The sequence below is a fragment of the Ranitomeya variabilis genome, chromosome 2 (genome assembly GCF_051348905.1).
Source record: "Ranitomeya variabilis isolate aRanVar5 chromosome 2, aRanVar5.hap1, whole genome shotgun sequence".
Classification (NCBI taxonomy): domain Eukaryota; kingdom Metazoa; phylum Chordata; class Amphibia; order Anura; family Dendrobatidae; genus Ranitomeya; species Ranitomeya variabilis.
In genome coordinates, this window is record NC_135233.1 from 1,063,381,325 (window position 1) to 1,063,402,261 (window position 20,937).

The 20,937-nt window shown below is 46.3% G+C and overlaps 1 protein-coding gene across 1 annotated transcript in view; it reads left to right on the plus strand.

Annotated features, from left to right (window-relative positions):
- Positions 1 to 509: 509 nt before the first annotated feature.
- LOC143809005 (astacin-like metalloendopeptidase) overlaps positions 510 to 20,937 on the plus strand; it is an 88,775-nt gene continuing 68,347 nt past the window's right edge. Inside the window, exons 1-3 of the mRNA XM_077292185.1 lie at positions 510 to 569; positions 739 to 760; positions 1,635 to 1,694. Of these exons, the coding sequence (XP_077148300.1) occupies positions 510 to 569; positions 739 to 760; positions 1,635 to 1,694 (142 nt within the window). The remainder of the gene's footprint in view (positions 570 to 738; positions 761 to 1,634; positions 1,695 to 20,937) is intronic.

Below are 20,937 nucleotides of genomic sequence, written 5' to 3' on the forward strand. Positions count from 1 at the left end.
GTCAACAAGCTCCTTTCCGGCAGGAAGAAGGTGCAGTCTGCTCCCTCTACCTCAGAATAAGAGGGCCCCTGCGCAAGAACAATATATGGGCCCTTTGCAGTCCAATAGTTCATTATAATGCATATTCCCAAAAGCTTTTGAGGTAGAAGTGGCCCCCTTACCTCTTAGGACCCTGTATGACTGCACAGGTCGCACCAATGGTATAACTAACCCCCAAACATAGAAAGAGTAGCCATTGTGTAATGGAGCATCACCACCAATTACGTAGGAAATAATGTTGGGTAAAGTTATGTCTTGTGGTTAATTTGTTAAAGCCTTAACAAACTTATAGATGGAGTCCCTTTAAGTGATAATATCAGCACCACTGATATTGGAATTCTTGTAATTCATGTTTTTTTCCCTTTGTTAGGATCTGTGTGAGGATTGGTTGGTCCCATCCTTTTGGGTGGGTGTATATATGGCATTCCTTACAGGTGTCTCAGTAGTGACTTAGTACAGAGTAGAAGACTATGGAGGGGATGCGGTTGGCGTTGTTGCTGTGTTTGGCCGGCCAGGTTCTGCCCAGACCGGTAAGTCAGGATCCACTCGCCTGGGTTTCTTATATATTTCCCTATGACTTTGGGGTGCTTGTACATACCACATCGTAATACATGGATCCATGCCAAGATTACTTTCTGGAATATCTTCAGCTTTATTTAATTCTAAGACCTAATGGTCCCTTTTTTCATTCTCTTACAGATAAATGAACCTCATATTCTAGGTAAGTTCTCCATATTTTTAGAGTATTATTGTCAGCATATAGTGTTATCTCTAACAGATGTCGTAGAGATGAAATTACGTGTACCCTTCCCTAATAAAATTCCACTGAGCCCACCTCTTTGTGATATTGTTAATGAGGAGACTTTTAGACGACACACCATGATCTCCAGGATCGCTGTGAAGGAAAATGGGACCCCAAGTAACATGCAACATAGGGTGGCCTCGTCACAACTGCTTTTCACTCCCAAGATTGCTATTTCCAATCAATAGCACTAGAGTTCCTGTCCACTTCCTTTGTGAAGAGGATACCTGCAAATTAAAATTCCCAGGGGAACATTTCATGGTCTAAATGTCTCCCTAAACCAATCTGGCACTCCTTACTCCTTAGAACTTCTGTTAGAGGTCTCTCACCCGATCAACTAATTCACCTGCTTTGCAATTATGTGAGGACAAACATCGGAATACACATTTTTAGCTTCTTATCCTGAGTTTATGGCAAAGCACTTTAAAGGGTCGATATTGACTTTTAAGATTGGTACATCCTCTTCGAAGAGGCTACTTACATAACCCTAGGGCAATGACATTATTAATGGTTTATTCCCTGGTGGTCTAGGCCAGTGATGGCTTTATTTTTAAATTTTGTTTGATAATCCTTTGGCGATCGGCAATGACCTGTTCAGCTCTTCCAAATGTGACCACTGAATATAATCAACTGAGCTTTGATTCGTAATATGTGGCCAATCCAGATGGTACTTTTCTATGTACTGTACATCAAGAAATATTCTACAAATATTCCAACAAATCTGTATGGGCTCTTCACATTATCCCGTATTCATAGCAATGGTGCCTTGTCCTCATGTATTTTATCTCTACAGATGACAGCATTTTTAGCACGGATCGCACTGTATTTGAAATCATCCAGGCTGCAAACAAAGGTAAAGATGTCAAAATGACTCCAAAAGTTGGCTTTCTGTATGTGTTGTCAGTTGAGTTCCTTAACCCCTTTACCCCGAAAGGTGGTTTGCATGTTAATGGTCGGGCCAATTTTTACAATTCTGACCACTGTCTCTTTATGAGGTTATAACTCTGGAACGCTTCAACGTATCCCAGTGATTCTGACAAGGTTTTCTCGTGACATATTGTACTTCATGATAGTGGTAAAATTTCTTTGATAGGACTTGCGTTTATTTGTGAAAAAAATGGAAATTTGGCAAAAAATGTGAAAATTTAGCAATGTTCCAACTTTGAATTGTCATGCCCTTAAATCACACAGATATGTCACACAAAATACTTAATAAATAAAATTTCCCACATGTCTACTTTACATCAGCACAATTTTGGAACCAAAATTTTTTTTTGTTAGGGAGTTATAAGGGTAAAAAGTTGACCAGCAATTTCTCATTTTTACAACACCATTTTTTTAGGGACCACATCACATTTGAAGTCACTTTGAGGGGTCTATATGATAGAAAATAACCAAGTGTGACACCATTCTAAAAACTGCACCCCTCAAGGTGCTCAAAACCACATTCAATAAGTTTATTAACCCTTCAGGTGTTTCACAGGAATTTTTGGAATGTTTAACAAAAATGAACATTTAACTTTTTTTCATAAAAAATTGACTTTGGATCCAATTTGTTTTTATTAAACCAAGGGTAACAGGAGAAATTGGACACCAAAAGTTGTGCAATTTGTCCTGAGTATGCTGATACCCCATATGTGGGGGTAAACCATTGTTTGGGCTCATGGCAGAGCTCGGAAGGGAAGGAGCGTCGTTTGACATTTCAATGCAAAATTGGCTGGAATTCAGATTGGACGTTTGGAGAGCCACTGATGTGCCTAAACAGTGGAAACCCTTCACAAGTGACACCATTTTGTAATGTAGACCCCTTAAGGAACTTATCTAGATGTGTGGTGAGCACTTTGAACCCCCATGTGCTTTACAGAAGTTTATAATGTAGAGCCGTAAAAATAAAAAATCATATTTTTTTCACAAAAATGATCTTTTCGCCCCCAATTTTTATTTTCTCAAAGGTATCCGGAGAAATTAAACCCCAAAAGTTGTTGTGCAATTTGTCCTGAATACGCTAATAACCCCATATGTGGGGGAACCACCGTTTGGGCGCATGGCAGGGCTCAGAAGGGAAGGAGCGCCGTTTTGGAATGCAGACTTTGATGGAATGGTCTGCAGGTGTCATGTTGTGTTTGCAGAGCCCCTGATGTACCTAAACAGTAGAAACCCCCCACAAGTGACCCCATATTAGAAACTAGACCCCCCCATCTAGATGTGTTGTGAGAACTTTTAACCCCCAAGTGTTTCACTAAAGTTTATAATGCAAATCCGTGAAAATAAAAAATATTTTTTTTCCACAAAAATGATTTTGTAGCCCCAATTTTGTATTTTCACAAGGATAACAGGAGAAATTGGACCACAAAAGCAGAGCTCAGAAGGGAAGGAGCACTGTTTGACTTTTTCAATGCAGAATTGGCTGGAATTGAGATTGGATGCCATGTCGCGTTTGAAGAGCCCCTCATGTGCCTAAACAGTGGAAACCCCCAATTCTAACTCCAACCCTAACCCCAACACGCCCCTAACCATAACCCTAACCACACTCCTAACCAGAACACACCCCTAACTTTAATCCCAACCCTAGCCACAACCCTAAGCCCAACACACCCCTAACCCTAACACACCCCTAACCCTAATCCCAACCCTAACCATAACCCTAACCCTAACCATACCCCTAACCCTGACACACCCCTAACCCTAATCCCAACCCTAATCGCAACTGTAAACGTAATCCCAACCCTAACCCTAATTCAAACCCTACCTTTAGCCCCAACCCTAACCCTAACTTTAGTCCTAACTCTAACTCTAATGGGAAAATGGAAATAAATACATTTTTTTATTTTATTATTTTTCCCTAACTAAGGGGCTGATAAAGGGGGGTTTGATTTACTATTTATAGCTGCCTCAGCAGGCACTGAGAATCCACATCCCTGAAGGATCCCGCGGCCATCTTGAAGCTGGAGGTCTGAAAGGAGAACCTCAGGACAATGCGATCACATTGCGTTATTAAGAGGGAAGCATGCAGAGAGCCCCTTCCCTGCACGATGCTTCTCTATGCCACCGGAACACTGCGATCTTGTTTGTTCGCAGTATTTCGGGGCTTAAAGTGCCGGGAGCCACCTGTGACCGCTCCTGGCACTTAGTGCTGGGTGTCACCTGTGAGAATCAGCTGACACCCGGCCCTGATCAGCTGCACACCACCCGTGTACGCGGCCGATCGGCTTCGACATACTATCCCATCCATAGTCAGAGAGGCCCAGCCCACATGGATGGGATAGTACGTCGGATGTCAGAAAGGGGTTAAATATGTAACTAGTTCTTGGTAGAGTGATAGACTACATTGAGGATAATATATCCTCAATGCTAACACTATCTCTGCTCCTTCTCACTGCTGGTGATATCTCTCCAAATCCTGGTCCTCCTCACCATATTCCCACAGTCATTTCTACCTCCCATCCACGCTCCATCACAAACTTCCGTAACCTCTCTAACCTTATACCCATTCGCCCAGCCCCCGCTTCCCCAGTCCCACTAACAGGAGCTCTGTGGAACGCTCGCTCTGTCTGTAACAAGCTTTCCTACATCCATGATCTTTTTGTTACTACCAAACTTTCCTTCCTCGCCATCACCGAAACCTGGCTCACCCCTTCTGACACGGCCTCCCCTGCTGCACTCTCTTACGGTGGCTTCCACCTTTCTCACACACCCCGCCCCAGCAGCAAGCATGGTGGAGGAGTTGGTTTTCTCCTGTCAGATAACTGCTCCTTCACCCCAATCCCACTGCCACCCTCTGTTACCCTCCCTTCCTTTGAGGTGCACTCTGTGCGCATCTACTCCCCCTCCAACCTCCAACTGGCTGTCATTTACCGCCCCCCAGGGCCAGCCACCACCTTCTTTGACCACTTCACCACCTGGCTACTTCATTTCCTTTCTGCGGACATCCCCACTATCATCATGGGCGATTTCAACATACCCATTGACACTTCCCTCTCAGCTGCCACTAAACTTCTATCTCTCTCTTCCTCCTTCGGCCTCACTCAATGGTCTTCTGCAGCCACTCACAAAGATGGTCACACACTGGACCTCATCTTCACCCGCCTCTGCTCCCTATCTAACCTCTCTAACTCGCCTCTTCCTCTCTCTGACCACAACCTTCTCACATTCTCATCTCTCTCCACTCCATGTCTAGAGTCCCCACCCCACAAACTTTCACACCCTCGCAGAAATCTTAAACATCTTGACCTACATTCATTCTCTGAATCCCTCCTCCCTCTCACAGACATAATTTCCATACACAATGCGGATGACGCTGCCGCTCTATATAACACCACAATAGCTGTAGCTTTGGAATCTGCTGCCCCACTTACACATACCAAAGCTCGCAAAATCAACAGACAGCCCTGGCACACCAGCCTGACCAAAGAACTGAGACGAGCTTCCAGGGCTGCTGAGCGCAGATGGAAAAGATCCCACTCCAACGACCACTTAATCGCATTCAAACAGTCCCTCACTACTTTCAAGACCGCACTCGCCACAGCTAAACAAACCTACTTCTCATCTCTCATATCCTCCCTGTCTCACAACCCTAAACAGTTATTCAACACCTTCAATTCTCTCCTCCGTCCCCCAGCACCTCCTCCCTCCTCACTTATCTCTGCTGAAGACTTTGCCTCATTCTTCAAGCAGAAGATTGATAACATCAGAGACAGTTTTGGTCAACAAGCCCCAGAGCCCTTCCTCCCAACTTCCCTACCCTCCACCTCCAAAACCAACTACTCCACCATTACAGAAGATCAACTCGCCACTCTACTCTCAAGATCGCATCTCACCACCTGTGCACTTGACCCGCTCCCAACCCACCTCATCCCAAACCTCACCACAATCTTCATCCCAACCCTAACCCATCTCTTCAACCTATCACTAACAAATGGTGTTTTCCCCTCAAGCTTTAAACATGCCTCCATCACACCTATCCTCAAAAAGCCCTCTCTTGACCCATCCTCTGTATCTAGCTATCGCCCTATATCACTTCTCCCCTATGCCTCAAAACTACTGGAACAACACGTCTACCTTGAACTGTCCTCCCATCTCTCTTCTTGCTCCCTCTTTGACCGCTTACAATCTGGCTTCCGGCCACACCATTCCACTGAAACTGCCCTAACTAAGGTCACCACTGACCTTTTAACCGCCAAGAGCAAGCGACACTACTCTGTTCTCCTCCTCCTCGACCTGTCGGCTGCCTTTGACACAGTGGACCATTCCCTATTATTACAGACCCTCTCATCCCTTGGCATCACAGACTTGGCCCTATCCTGGATCTCATCATACCTAACAGACCGGACATTCAGCGTCTCCCACTCACACACCACCTCCTCACCTCGCCCCCTCTCTGTCGGAGTCCCACAAGGTTCAGTCCTTGGGCCCCTGCTCTTCTCCATTTACACCTTTGGCCTGGGACAGCTCATAGAATCTCATGGCTTTCAGTATCATCTCTATGCTGATGACACACAGATCTACATCTCTGGACCAGATATCACCTCCCTACTAACCAGAATCCCTCAATGTCTGTCCACTATTTCATCCTTCTTCTCCGCTAAATTTCTGAAACTTAACATGGACAAAACAGAATTCATCATCTTTCCCCCATCTCACGTGACCCCCCCAACGAACCTATCCATTACAGTAAATGGCTGCCCACTCTCCCCAGTCCCACAAGCTCGCTGCCTCGGGGTTATCCTTGACGCTGATCTCTCCTTCAAACCACATATCCAAGCCCTTTCCACTTCCTGCCGACTTCAACTCAAAAATATTGCACGAATCCGTTCATTCCTCAACCAAGAATCTGCAAAAACCCTAGTCCATGCCCTCATCATCTCTCGTCTTGACTACTGCAACCTCCTGCTCTGTGGCCTCCCCTCAAACACTCTCGCACCCCTCCAATCTATTCTAAACTCTGCTGCCCGACTAATCCACCTGTCCCCCCGCTATTCTCCAGCCTCTCCCCTCTGTCAATCCCTTCACTGGCTCCCCATTGCCCAGAGACTCCAGTACAAAACCCTAACCATGACGTACAAAGCCATCCACAACCTGTCTCCTCCTTACATCTGTGACCTCATCTCCCGGTACTTTCCTACACGCAACCTCCGATCCTCACAAGATCTCCTTCTCTACTCCCCTCTTATCTCCTCTTCCCACAATCGTATACAAGATTTCTCTCGCGTATCACCCCTACTCAGGAACCCTCTACCACAACACATCAGACTCTCGCCCACCATCGAAACCTTCAAAAAGAATCTGAAGACCCACCTCTTCCGACAAGCCTACAACCTGCAGTAACCACCGATCAACCAACCGCTGCACGATCAGCTCTATCCTCACCTACTGTATTCTCACCCATCCCTTGTAGATTGTGAGCCCTCGCGGGCAGGGTCCTCACTCCTCCTGTACCAGTTATGACTTGTATTGTTCAAGATTATTGTACTTGTTTTTATTATGTATACCCCTCCTCACTTGTAAAGCGCCATGGAATAAATGGCGCTATAACAATAAATAATAATAATAATAATAATATTGCACAGTATTAAAGCAGGATTCTAATCATGTCATCTTTTTCAGAAGCCCCACAGTTTGAGGGGAACTGTGGCTGATCATGGATTTCCCCTGCAGCACCTACTGCAGGTGGAATGAAGTATAACACAATAGCACATCAAATACATGGACAGACTGGCTCTGAAAAAGTGACATAATCTTTGTAAATTCTAGGGTCGTACATCCAGCACCAGGAGTCAGGTGGTTAATATCCAAAAACTTTATATAACACATATTTTAAAAATACTATTGTCAGCAGCACCGAGACCAACGCATTTAGAACAATGCTCCTCTTAGTCATGGCTGTAGCGCTATGGCCGGTGCCCCAGCATGGTGTCCCCTTCCCACTTCATGCAGAGACACCTGCATCCTCACAGCCCTGGCCCCATGGCATGGTTCCCTGGCTTACTCCTGCTTCCTGCTGTGGTGAACTTGTGAAGGAAGGACAGGGCCGTAGTCATGGCTGAGGCTAATGGCTCTTGCGTGCCCTGGTCTCCCTTCACATACAAACAAGGTTCTTTAATGAGGGTACTTGCCTCCCTGTTATCTGTACCTTCCAGAACCTTTCCCAGCTGTTGTAGGCTCTGTTCACACGAATTCCCACAAACTGAGACACAGTCCAGCTTTAACTTCAAACATATAATTTTACTTGTCATTGTTCACACATCCTTCTCAGTTACAGCAGTGGGTACAAAATATTCCACATTGCTTACTTTCCCTGCTTCTTCTCTCTCGGCCTCAAGTACTTTCCCAGGTCGTACTGCTTCTTGCGGTAACACAGCATTCTTCCTATTTACTCTCACTGTGCCTGGGGATTCCCTAAGCCATTTAGCCCTAGATCTGAAGGCATCAGCCCATGCAATGAGTTGCCACATTATGGAGCCACCTGCGTCCCCGTACTGTCCTGGCCCTGCTTCCATCTCCCATTTCTTTACTACTGCCAGGCTGCTGCACTGCTATATTTCTAGCCGGTGTTCCCTGGATAGCTGGGCACTGCACTTCAACGTTGCGCAGCTCCAGGGTAGCCTGTGCTCTGGCTCCCGACCAAGCTGCCTGGACACCCTGGCCCCAAATAACTCTCACTAGGAAGCCATTCCTATCTTACCCTAGCTATCTCCTCCTACAGTTGACAATATACACTGTCTATGCACTAAGGCATCATGTACCCCATCTAGTGACTGATTCCGGTACTACACTTTCCCTACATCACCATTCTAAACTAACAGCACATATATACACGGTTATACATTAAGGAAGGGAGCAGTGTATTACACGGTCCCGATACACCCCTCACATTCCCCCTCCTTTTTACAATGGTCATCCATGACCATTCTCCCAAAACTTTAATATGAATATTAAATAATCCTCGCAGGGAGAAACATGTTAAAAGAGGTAGAGTGTTTTTATAAACTCAATATGAGCCAAATCTATACAACATCACAGGAAAGTCTTTTCTCTCTTAAGGAGTGCCTGATGTACAGTCCTCCAGGCAGCATCCCATCAGTATCATATTCCAGTCCTGTCCACCAGTGATAACATATAAACATTTAGGCGACCCCTCCTGTGGGCCAACAGTTCTTGAGGGGAAAAAAGTCCATCCCCCTCCCTTCAAGAGTGACACTGCCCTTAAAGGCTACATACACAGCCTGTCTCAGAAACAGTCTGTTGCTGCTGGTACACAAAGTCCGTAGCACAGTTTTTTGGGCATTTTCCTGCTTTCCAGAACAAATGGCGCAATGGTCGCAACAAAACAAAAAATATCTAATGTTCACTTCCTGACCAGGTCACACTCGACTCTGGGGGTGTTTCAGGGCTCCTTCACCAACGGGGACGCAGAACATTCCCATAATCCTTACTGATGCAATGAGCACAACGTAATAAATGTTTTTTTTGTAGCAAACTCAGTGCTCAACCGTCCTCATCCCGTACCCCTTTATTCCTCTGGGGACTCCATGCCCGTGTTCGGGCTGACGACTCTGCAGCCGCAGAAGCCGTGGGTTGCCAGGACGTGGCAGTAGCAATGTGGGGCTGAGAGGTAGGCAAGTCATAGGGCACTGACTGTACTAGGTCCTGGCTCGCATACAGATCCATTTCCTCCTATGTACATAAGGTAGATGCCACCGCAAAATAGCCCCTGGGGCTGTCCTCTTTGTAGAAGGAGACCCAGTCCCCTTCATCCACGGGTCTTCCAAACTTTATAGAGGCGGTATTAACGTAAATCTTATCGTTAGTTTCCCACTCTCAAATAAAGCCGTATCCTCTTTTTGTATTAGTGTACAAAAGCTGGCCGTAAGTGCGGCGTCCAGCCATTGCGCCCCCTCCTGTTCGGCGCAGCTCCGCCCAAATCTCCTTCTCCCTCTGCTTCTTTTTCTCGATAACTCCTGAGATCCAGGCGGACTGCCTGGGGGATGGAAATGGGCCCTCCACTGACTGGTGAAAACCGGAGGCGCCCAGGGATGCCCCAACACTGACCGCAGATCTGGCCTCCTGAGCATGTTGGCCGTGAGACAAATCTATGGGACCCGGGTCACTACACGGATACTCACTCCCTGGGATACCAGACTGGGAACCCGACTGGCCTTCTGAGGTGAGGGAACAGGGTGGGGGCCATCCCTCCGGTGACAAAGGCTGGGGTGTACTCACTACCCCTGGTCTCAACAGCCTGTCCATGAACGTCCCGCGAACGTGTGACTCTTCTGCGGCGACTGCGCAGTCTGGTTCCTGAGGATGTAGTCCCGGCTCGGCTTTCACTTCCGGAACACAGGTTCCTCCAGGGCGGTCGGTGATTCCGGTCCGTGGGCCTCCAGCTCTCGATGATGTCGTTCTACCTCTTGGCGATGCTCCGGCTCCTGTTGACAGTGTTCTGGCTTAAGGTTAAGTGGGTCCGGCTCCTGAAGAGGATGTTCCATCTCTTGGCAACATTCTGGCTCTGGCAGCCGGCGGTCCTGCGATTGTCGAAGCTCTGGAAAACAGTCAGTCCAGAACTCATCTGCTACTCCTTTCTGTCGTCCAGGTCGGGTCCTTTCCTCTTCCACTTTAGCTCCATGCGGCCTATGCCTTTGCATTGATAATTGCAAGAGTGGTTGGTGCCAGTGCCGTGTCTCGTAATGACACCGTGCAGCAGCACGCAGGGTTTTCTTGTGGTCCCCGCTCGTTCCAAGAAGGTGGAGTCAAACCCGGCCACTCCACCTATTTCTTAGCAATCTGTCCCAGGCGCAGATTCCATGATTAGGCCACAGTCTTTGCCAGACAGTTTCTCGCACCATTTCTCCATCAGGATGCCCACGAAGGGTGGATCAGAGCTGTTGTCGTCCATTTGCGTGCCATCCTCCGCCATTTACAAAGCCGCCATTTTGGCCACCACAGTATCAGTCACATTCAAAGTTTTAGTCAAGTCCAGCATTTGAAGCACATCCACATTCTCTTCACTCTTTCTTTCCACTTCAGCAATATCTTTTGCGGTGTTTCCCCATGGCACGGTTGCGGCATCCTGCCGACTATGCCAAGTGTAAGGGAAGGACAGGGCCGTGGTCCTGGATGAGGCTAATGGCTCTTTCGTGCCCTGGTCTCACCTCACATAAAAACAAGGTTCTTTAATGAGGGTACTCGCCTCTCTGTTATCTGTACCTTCCAGAACCCTTCCCAGCTGTTGCAGGCTCTGTTCACACGAATTTCCACAAATTGAGACACAGTCCAGCTTTAACTTTAAACATATAACTTTACTTGTCATTGTTCGCATATCTTTCTAAGTTACAGTTATAGCAGCGGGTACAAAACATTCCACATTGCTCACTTTCCCTGCTTCTTCTCTTTCGGCCTCGAGTACTTTCCCAGGTCGTACTGCTTCTTGCGGTAATGCAGCATTCTCTCTGTTCACACTAACTATGCCTGGGAGTTCCCTCAGTTGTTTCACACCGGATCTGAAGGCATCAGCCCATGCAATGAGTTGCCACATTATGGAGTCACCTGCATCCCCATACTGTCCTGGTCCCGCTTCCATGTTCCAATTCTTTACTACTGCCAGTCTGCTGCACTGCTATATTTCTAGCCGGTGTTCCCTGGATAGCTGGGCACTGCACTTCAAAGTTTCGCAGCTGCTGGGTAGCCTGGGCTCTGGCGCTGACCAAGCTGCCTGGGCACCCTGGCCCCAACTAACTCTCACTAGGAAGCTGTTCCTATCTTACCCAGCTAGCTCCTCGTACAGTTGACTATATACACTGTCTATACACTAAGATGTCATGTACCCCATCTAGTGACTGATTCCAGTACTAGACTTCCCCTACATGACCATTCTAAACTAACACCACATATATATATGGTTATACATTAAGGAAGGAAGCGAGGTATTACACGGTCCCGGTACACCCCTTACACACTCTGCAACTCCAGGCGGAGCGTCAAGTTTGTGCTCACTCCCCTGCTCTTAAAAAGGCAGCAAGTGCATATTGCTAAATGCCCTCAGCCTGTTTCTGAGAGGCATTTAGCATAGTGTGTACAGCTGCTGGATGGCTTTAAGCCAATTGCTGGGAGTCATCCCGTATAAAAGACCCCCTCTCCCTTAAGTAGTCGACCAAGCAACAAGTTTGGCTAGCGTGGTGTTCTACCAGTGCAGTTGTGAGGTCCCCTGGTCCTGATGCATCCAGCGTCCTGAAGCCAAATTCCTGGTCCCAGTGCGGCCAGTATCCTGTACCCGAATCCCTTGTTCCGGTGCGGCCAGTGTCCTGAACTCAAATCCCTTGTTCCAGTGCGGCCAGTATCCTCAACTCGAATCCCTTGTCCTGGTGTGGCTAAAATCCTGAACCCGACACCCTGGTCCCAGTGCGGCCAGCATCCTGAACCTGAATCCCTGGTCCCAGTGGAGCCAGAGTCCTGAAGCCGAATTTCTGGTCCTGGTACGGCCAGTGTCCTAAACCTGCATCACTGGTCCTAGTGCAGCCAGAGCTGAACATTGTCCCCTGGTCCCAGTGCAGCCAGGGTCTGAATATTGTCCCCCGGTCTATGTACAGCCAGTCCCTGATTCAGTATCCTAGACCACTGTGTCTGAATATAGCCCTAGTGTGTGTCAGCGAACCTGACCCCTGGGTCAGCAGCTGCAGTACTGGGATCTGCCCAGGAGTGGTACCTGACAGCTGCCTGTTGCCCCGTCTGTCTCCACCATCAGGAGTACCAGTGAACACTAGGTAGCCGCTTAGCTATGCCCCTTCCTGGGCAGGCCCGGTCCTGGGGTACAGTGGGTCCACAAATCCACTTGCACCACTACTGGGCATAACAATGGCTTCTGCCTGTGTGATACAAGCAATATTTTTAATCAATTGTGAACCGGTTTGTGTTTTTGCTGCAGATTCTTGCTGTAGGACACCTCTATCTTTATCTTTTTGCTTTACAACAATTGGAAAACAATCACGATCAAGCTTCCCAGGGCCATTTTCCATTTTTTAGTTTTCATTTTCTCCTCCCCTTCTTCCAAGAGTTATAACTTTTTTATGTTTCTGTCAATTTGGTCCTTTGAGGGCTTGTTTTTGCGGGACAAGTTGTACTTTTGAATGGCACCATTGATTTTTCACATCGTGTACTGGAAAGCGGGAAAAAAATTCTAAGTGCGGTGAAATAGCAAAAAAAAGTGCCATTCCACAATTTTTTAAAATTTATTATGTGCACTATATGGTAAAATTGACCTGGCAATATGATTCTCCAGATCAGTACGAGTACGCAGATACCAAACATGCATAATTTATTTTTTATTTAAGTGCCGAAAACAAACATCTGAAATTTGTACAAATAAAAGTTTTTGCTTTTGTCGTCATTTTTCAAGACTGTAACATTTTCAATTTTCGGGAGATGTAGCTGGATGATGGCTTATTTTTTGCGCTCTGAGCTGACATTTTTATTGATACCAATTTGGGGCAGATAGGATGTTTTGATTGCCTCTTGTTGCCATTTTGCTATCAAAAAACGTAAATCTGGCTTTTAGATTTTTTTCTCGTTACGCTGTTTATTGATCGGAATAATTTATTTTACATTTTGATAGATCGGAAATTTCTGAAAGCAGTGATACAAAATATGTGTATTTTTTATTGTTTTATTTTCAATGGTACAAAATGGGGGTGATTGGAACTTGTGTTTTATTTTTTTTGTCATATTTTTTAAAACTTTTTTTCACTTTTTACTATATTTAATAGTCCCCTTAAGGTACTTGAAGCTGCAATAATCCAATCACCTGTGCTGTACATAGCAGGGCTTTAGCACTGCAATGTATAGCAAAAGTCACGATCCCATATGAAAGCCGGCCAGGAGCTGGCATTCACAGGGGTGTCATAATGAAAGGCATGGGGGTCTTGGGTATCATAATGACAGGCATGGGGGTCTTCTGCAGACTCCCGGCTGTCATGACAACCCATTGGAGCCTTGCGATCATGTCTCAGGCCCCCTGATTGGAGCGTGGAATGACGCATGCTCCACCGGCGCTTGTTAAATCCTGCTGTCAGAGATTGACAGTGGGATTTAAGAGATTGACAGCCGCGGGAGAAGCTCCACTCCACCTGCGGCTATTAAAGGCACATGATAGCTGATTAAATCAACCATCATATGCTGGGAAAGATGCGAGCTCAGCAATGGAGCATGCATGAAAGTCGGGTACACTACAAATGATGTAAATGTAGATTATATGTCATGAGGTTAAAAACGCTGGTTTCATGATTATCTTGCCATCTAAATCACTCAATTAATGCTCTTCATAGGGTGAAATTATCTTTTGTGCATCCTATGTAAACAGAACTTGTGCTGCCGAGAACTATGCCAGCCTGTGCACACCGAGCGATCTAGTATAGATTGCTCAGAGCACATTATTTCCTTTAGTCACCCTGTGTAAACAGGTATTCAAATAGCACTGATAGTCAAATCATTATTATTTATTGTTATAGCGCCATTTATTCCATGGCGCTTTACATGTGAGGAGGGGTATACATAATAAAAACAAGTACAATAATCTTAAACAATACAAGTCATAACTGGTACAGGAGGAGAGAGGACCCTGCCCGCGAAGGCACACAATCTACAAGGGATGGGTGAGAAAACAGTAGGTGAGGATAGAGCTGTTCATGCAGTGGTTTGGTTGATCGGTGGTTACTGCAGGTTGTAGGCTTGTCGGAAGAGGTGGGTCTTCAGGCTCTTTTTGAAGGTTTCGATGGTAGGCGAGAGTCTGATGTGTTGTGGTAGAGGGTTCCTGAGTAGGGGTGATACGCGAGAGAAATCTTGTATACGATTGTGGGAAGAGGAGATAAGAGGGGAGTAGAGAAGGAGATCTTGTGAGGATCAGAGGTTGCGTGTAGGTAAGTACCGGGAGACGAGGTCACAGATGTATGGAGGAGACAGGTTGTGGATGGCTTTGTATGTCATGGTTAGGGTTTTGTACTGGAGTCTCTGGGCAATGGGGAGCCAGTGAAGGGATTGACAGAGGGGAGAGGCCGGGGAATAGCGGGGGGACAGGTGGATTAGTCGGGCAGCGGAGTTTAGAATAGATTGGAGGGGTGCGAGAGTGTTAGAGGGGAGGCCACAGAGCAGGAGGTTGCAGTAGTCAAGGCGAGACATGATGAGGGCATGGACTAGGGTTTTATGTATTGTGCTGCCGGTCGTTCCATGTAAATAAGTCTATAACTCTGTTGAACATTGATGGCACAATCCAATACTGGGAAAAAGGCTGGTAACCCAGGGCCGATAATGCTACCATAATGCTGTAGATAAACCCCCGGTCCGACCTGAAAGATAAGAAAAATACGTTTTATTATACTCACCAGCATGGTGGTCTGGTCCGATGGGTGTCGCAGGTCTTGGTCCGGCACCTCCCATCTTCTTATGATCGCTGCCCTCCTGCTTGCTTTATGGCTCCCCGACATCACGCTCCGGCGCAGGCATACTTATCTACCCTGTTGAGGGCAGAGCAAAGTACTGCAGTGCGCAGGTGCCAGGCCTCTCTGACCTTTCCCGGCACCTGCGCACTGCAGTACTTTGCTCTAAATAAATGCTTTAACCTGGAACAAATATAACATCATTCAAAAGTCTTTGAAGGCACGTACAGTGGGTTACGTAAAGTATTCATACCCCTTTAAATTTTTGACTCTTTGTTTCATTGCAGCCATTTGTTAAATTCAAAAAAGTTCATTTTTTTCTCATTAATGTACATACTGCACCCCAACTCGACTGAACAAAAACAGAAATGTAGTAATTTTTGCAAATTTATTAAAAAGAAAAACTGAAATATCACATGGTCACATGGCTTGGATTTTCCTGAGCATGCTCTGGTGGTCTCAGAGTATTTTGGCGTGCTTGGAGATTTAGTTTTCGTTGCCGCAGCTGCATGATTTGCGACTGCCATAGAGCCTGAATACATGTGATGGTTGCCTGGGAATTCCCACATGTATTCAGCCTGTGTAGCAGTCACAAATCATGCAGCTGAGGCGACGAAAATTAATTCTCTGACCATGCCAAAATACTCGGAGACCACCCGAGTGTGCTCGGGAAAACCCGAGCAACGAGTATACTCGCTCATCACTAATTTAAACTCTTTGCTCAGTTTTGAGTTGAAGCACCCTTTTGAGCTAGTACAGCCATGAGTCTTCTTGGGAATGATGCAACAAGTTTTTCACACCTGGATTTGGGGATCCTCTGCCATTCTTCCTTGCAGATCCTCTACAGTTTCGTCAGTTTGGATGGTGAACGTTGGTGGACAGCCATTTTCAGGTCTCTCCAGAGATGCTCAATTGGGTTTAGGTCAGGGCTCTGGCTGGGCCGGTCAAGAATGGTCACAGAGTTGTTCTGAAGCCACTCCTTTGTTATTTTAACTGTGTGCTTAGTAGAGTTGAGCGACTTTTACTTTTTTCGGATCGAGTCGGGTTTCGCGAAACCCGACTTTGTCAAAAGTCGGGTGGGGTGAAATCGGCCGATTATTGCGAAAAGTCGGGGGCCGACTGAAACACGAAACCCAATGCAAGTCAATGGGGAATTTAAAAAAAAAAGTCGGCAGTGAGTGGAGGACAGGAAAACACCTACAGTGCCCATTTTAATGCCAAAAACATCAATTCTTATTACTTAAGCTTGTCAATCTTAATTTACTTTATAATAATAGTTAGGCATTGAAAACTGGGGGTCATTTGGCTAAAGTTGTGGGGGGGTAGGGCTGGCTCAAGATTTTCGTGGGCCCAGGAAACGCGGAATACGTCACGGCGGTGGAGCAGGTAGAGGTAAGTATTTCAACTTTGCAAGTGCTGTGATCCTGAGCAAGCTGGGGGGGCCCACTCATTGGCACTGGCACAGGGCCCCTCACAGTACAGCGGTGTGTTTGACGGTGGGTGGCGCCTCCCACTGGCAGAGACACTTTTGCATACTATGAGGGGCCCTGCGCCAGTGACGTCGCCAACGAGTATGCCCCCCCACCTGATGAAGGAACCTGCACTTTCATCTGCACCTTCCTCTTTGTCCCCGTGTAAGGTGGTATAGTATGCGGGAAGGGGAACCTGTTGTGAATTAGACTTTTTTGGCTCCCTCTTGTGGTCACTAGTGATATGACTCTGGGATTGTCTTTCCTCAGTTTGGCACCCACCTGGGTCGTTAGTCCAGGGGTGTTGCTATATAAACTTCCTGGTTTCTCAGTCCAGTGCCTGGCATCGTTTTAATCAGTTCCTTTCTGTTTGCTCCTGTCTGCTGGTCTTGGATCTTGCAAAATTTAGCTAAGTCCTGCTTCCTTGTTTTTTGGTTATTTGCTTTGCTCTTAATTTTTGTCCAGCTTGTACTAAATGTGATTCCTGATTTTGCTGGAAGCTCTAGGGGGCTGGTGTTCTCCCCCCGGGCCGTTAGACGGTTCGGGGGTTCTTGAATATCCAGCGTGGAAATTTTGATAGGGTTTTTGCTGACCATATAAGTCATCTTACTATATTCTGCTATTAGTCAGTGGGCCTCTCTTTGCTAAATATCTAGTTCATTCTTACGTTTGTCTTTTCTTCTTACCTCACCGTTATTATTTGTTGGGGGCTTGTATCCAACTTTTGGGGTCTTTTCTCTGGAGGCAAGAAAGGTCTATCTTTTCCCTTCTAGGGTTAGTTAGTTCTCCGGCTGGCGCGAGACGTCTAGAACCAACGTAGGCACGTTCCCCGGCTGCTGCTATTTGTGGTGCTAGGATTAGATATATGGTCAGCCCAGTTACCACTGCCCTATGAGCTGTTTTTTTGTGTTTGCAGACTTGGTATGTACTTTTGAGACCCTCTGCCATTGGGGTCATAACAGGAACCTGACTTTCAGCAGGGTCAGATTCTGGCTGTGTAGAGTGCAAGGGGAATGTAGTGGTCTGGGTCAATGTACCAGCTGACTCATCTAGCAGTGGCTGGGCAATGGGCAGGATGAGGAGGAAACACAGATATAGGCCCAAATAATAAAGTAGGTTAAATGCAGTTCAAAATTGGTAACAGGACTAAACAGGCGGCATTGCTTTGTTCAGTGGAGGAAAACTGTAATGAGTGGCAGACACAGTTAGTAGGCCCAAATAATAAAGTAGGCTAAATGCAGTTCAAATGTGGTAACAGGACTAAACAGGCGGCATTGCTTTGTTCAGTGAAGGAAAACTGTAATGAGTGGCAGACACAGTTAGTAGGCCCAAATAATAAAGTAGGCTAAATGCAGTTCAAATGTGGTAACAGGACTAAACAGGCGGCATTGCTTTGTTCAGTGGAGGAAAACTGTAATGAGTGGCAGACACAGTTAGTAGGCCCAAATAATAAAGTGGGCTAAATGTCTGCCAAAAAATTGTTCATAAATAAACAGGTGACATAGCTAGGTACAGGGGTGGGCTCCTCTGCTGAGTAGCAGACAGTGGTAGTAGGCGCAAAGTATTAACTGGTCTAAATGGAGGCAAGGGCCCCTGTATATTTTAACTATCATCTATCAATTGAACAAATTTGTATTGGCAGTGCCATTGAAGGATTTAACAGCACAGACTACACAGTGGTGGAGCAGGGAGAGGTAAGTATTGCAAGTGGTAGAGCACTGTTCGAGCTGGGGGGGGACACTCTCTCGTGGGAGGTGGTACTGGCACAGGGCCCCTCATATTACAACGGTGTGTCTGATGTTGGTTGTGCATCACCACCTTCAGTCACACTTCATTGTACTATGAGGGACCCTGTGCCAGTGCCGTCGCCCAAGAGTGGGCCCACCCACCTGTCCAGGCAAACGGCACTCGCACGGGTGTTTGCGCCAGGTGGTGACCACGGCCCTGTGGGGGGAGTCAGCCCATTTAGGGAGGTATAAAAATGGCCTATGGTGGACATTCAGCAGCTGCAAATGGAGGAATTGGAGAAGTCAGTAAACAAGGTAGAAGGTGTATATAAACTTGTTGAGAATTTAAATCTCCCTTTTTTTTGGGAGACTGAACCAAAACTCAGGCCCAGTGTATATAACAACGCAATCTAAGTGGCAGAAAGTGGCTGGCTGACATACAGTGCCTACAAGTAGTATTCAACCCCCTGCAGATTTAGCAGGTTTAATAAGATGCAAATACGTTAGAGCCTTCAAACTTCAAACAAGAGCAGGATTTATTAACAGATGCATAAATCTTACAAACCAAAAAGTTTTGTTGCTCAGTTAAATTTTTATAAATTTTAAACATAAAAGTGTGGGTCAATTATTATTCAACCCCTAGGTTTAATATTTTGTGGAATAACCTTTGTTTGCAATTACAGCTAATAATCGTCTTTTATAAGACCTGATCAGGCCGGCACAGGTCTCTGGAGTTATCTTGGCCCACTCCTCCATGCAGATCTTCTCCAAGTTATCTAGGTTCTTTGGGTGTCTCATGTGGACTTTAATCTTGAGCTCCTTCCACAAGTTTTCTATTGGGTTAAGGTCAGGAGACTGACTAGGCCACTGCAACACCTTGATTTTTTGCCTCTTGAACCAGGCCTTGGTTTTCTTGGCTGTGTGCTTTGGGTCATTGTCTTGTTGGAAGATGAAATGACGACCCATCTTAAGATCCTTGATGGAGGAGCGGAGGTTCTTGGCCAAAATCTCCAGGTAGGCCGTGCTATCCATCTTCCCATGGATGCGGACCAGATGGCCAGGCCCCTTGGCTGAGAAACAGCCCCACAGCATGATGCTGCCACCACCATGCTTGACTGTAGGGATGGTATTCTTGGGGTCGTATGCAGTGCCATCCAGTCTCCAAACGTCACGTGTGTGGTTGGCACCAAAGATCTCGATCTTAGTCTCATCAGACCAGAGAACCTTGAACCAGTCAGTCTCAGAGTCCTCCAAGTGATCATGAGCAAACTGTAGACGAGCCTTGACATGACGCTTTGAAAGTAAAGGTACCTTACGGGCTCGTCTGGAACGCAGACCATTGCGGTGGAGTACGTTACTTATGGTATTGACTGAAGCCAATGTCCCCACTGCCATGAGATCTTCCCGGAGCTCCTTCCTTGTTGTCCTTGGGTTAGCCTTGACTCTTCGGACAAGCCTGGCCTCGGCACGGGAGGAAACTTTCAAAGGCTGTCCAGGCCGTGGAAGGCTAACAGTAGTTCCATAAGCCTTCCACTTCCGGATGATGCTCCCAACAGTGGAGACAGGTAGGCCCAACTCCTTGGAAAGGGTTTTGTACCCCTTGCCAGCCTTGTGACCCTCCATGATCTTGTCTCTGATGGCCTTGGAATGCTCCTTTGTCTTTCCCATGTTGACCATGTATGAGTGCTGTTCACAAGTTTGGGGAGGGTCTTAAATAGTCAGAAAAGGCTGGAAAAAGAGATAATTAATCCAAACATGTGAAGCTCATTGTTCTTTGTGCCTGAACTACTTCTTAATACTTTAGGAGAACCAAACAGAATTCTGGTGGGTTGAGGGGTTGAATAATAAATGACCCTCTGAAAAGACTTTTCACAATTTAAAAAAAAAATAAACAAAGAAATAACATTCTTTTTTGCTGCAGTGCATTTCACACTTCCAGGCTGATCTACAGTCCAAATGTCACAATGCCAAGTTAATTCCAAATGTGTAAACCTGCTAAATCTGCAGGGGGTTGAATACTACTTGTAGGCACTGTACGACAAACTAACAGAACTGAAGTATATCCACTTTGTGAGAATTTGAATCTCACTTTTTTTTTTTTTTTTGGAGACTGAACCAAAACCCAGGCCCAGTGCATAAAACAACACAATGTAAGTGGCAGAAAGTGGCTGGAAGATATATGAAAAAATACAAGGACTGTAGTACAATTTCAATCTCCCTACAATGATCTCAGGACAAGTATGGCAGCAATACAAAGGACTGCTGCACACAAGTGTGGACAAATAAACAAGATAACTGCAGAAAGGAGCAACAGGATTTTTGCTTTTAAAAAAGCAGTTGGTTTGCACAGCAGCCTGCAAACAGCAACGCTGCTATCAGGGAGCCTTATAAGGCAGCCTAATAAGCTACAGAGCTGATGCACAAAAATATAGCCTCCACTGTCCCTGCAAAATAAAGGTGGTGTTGGACAGTGGAAATCG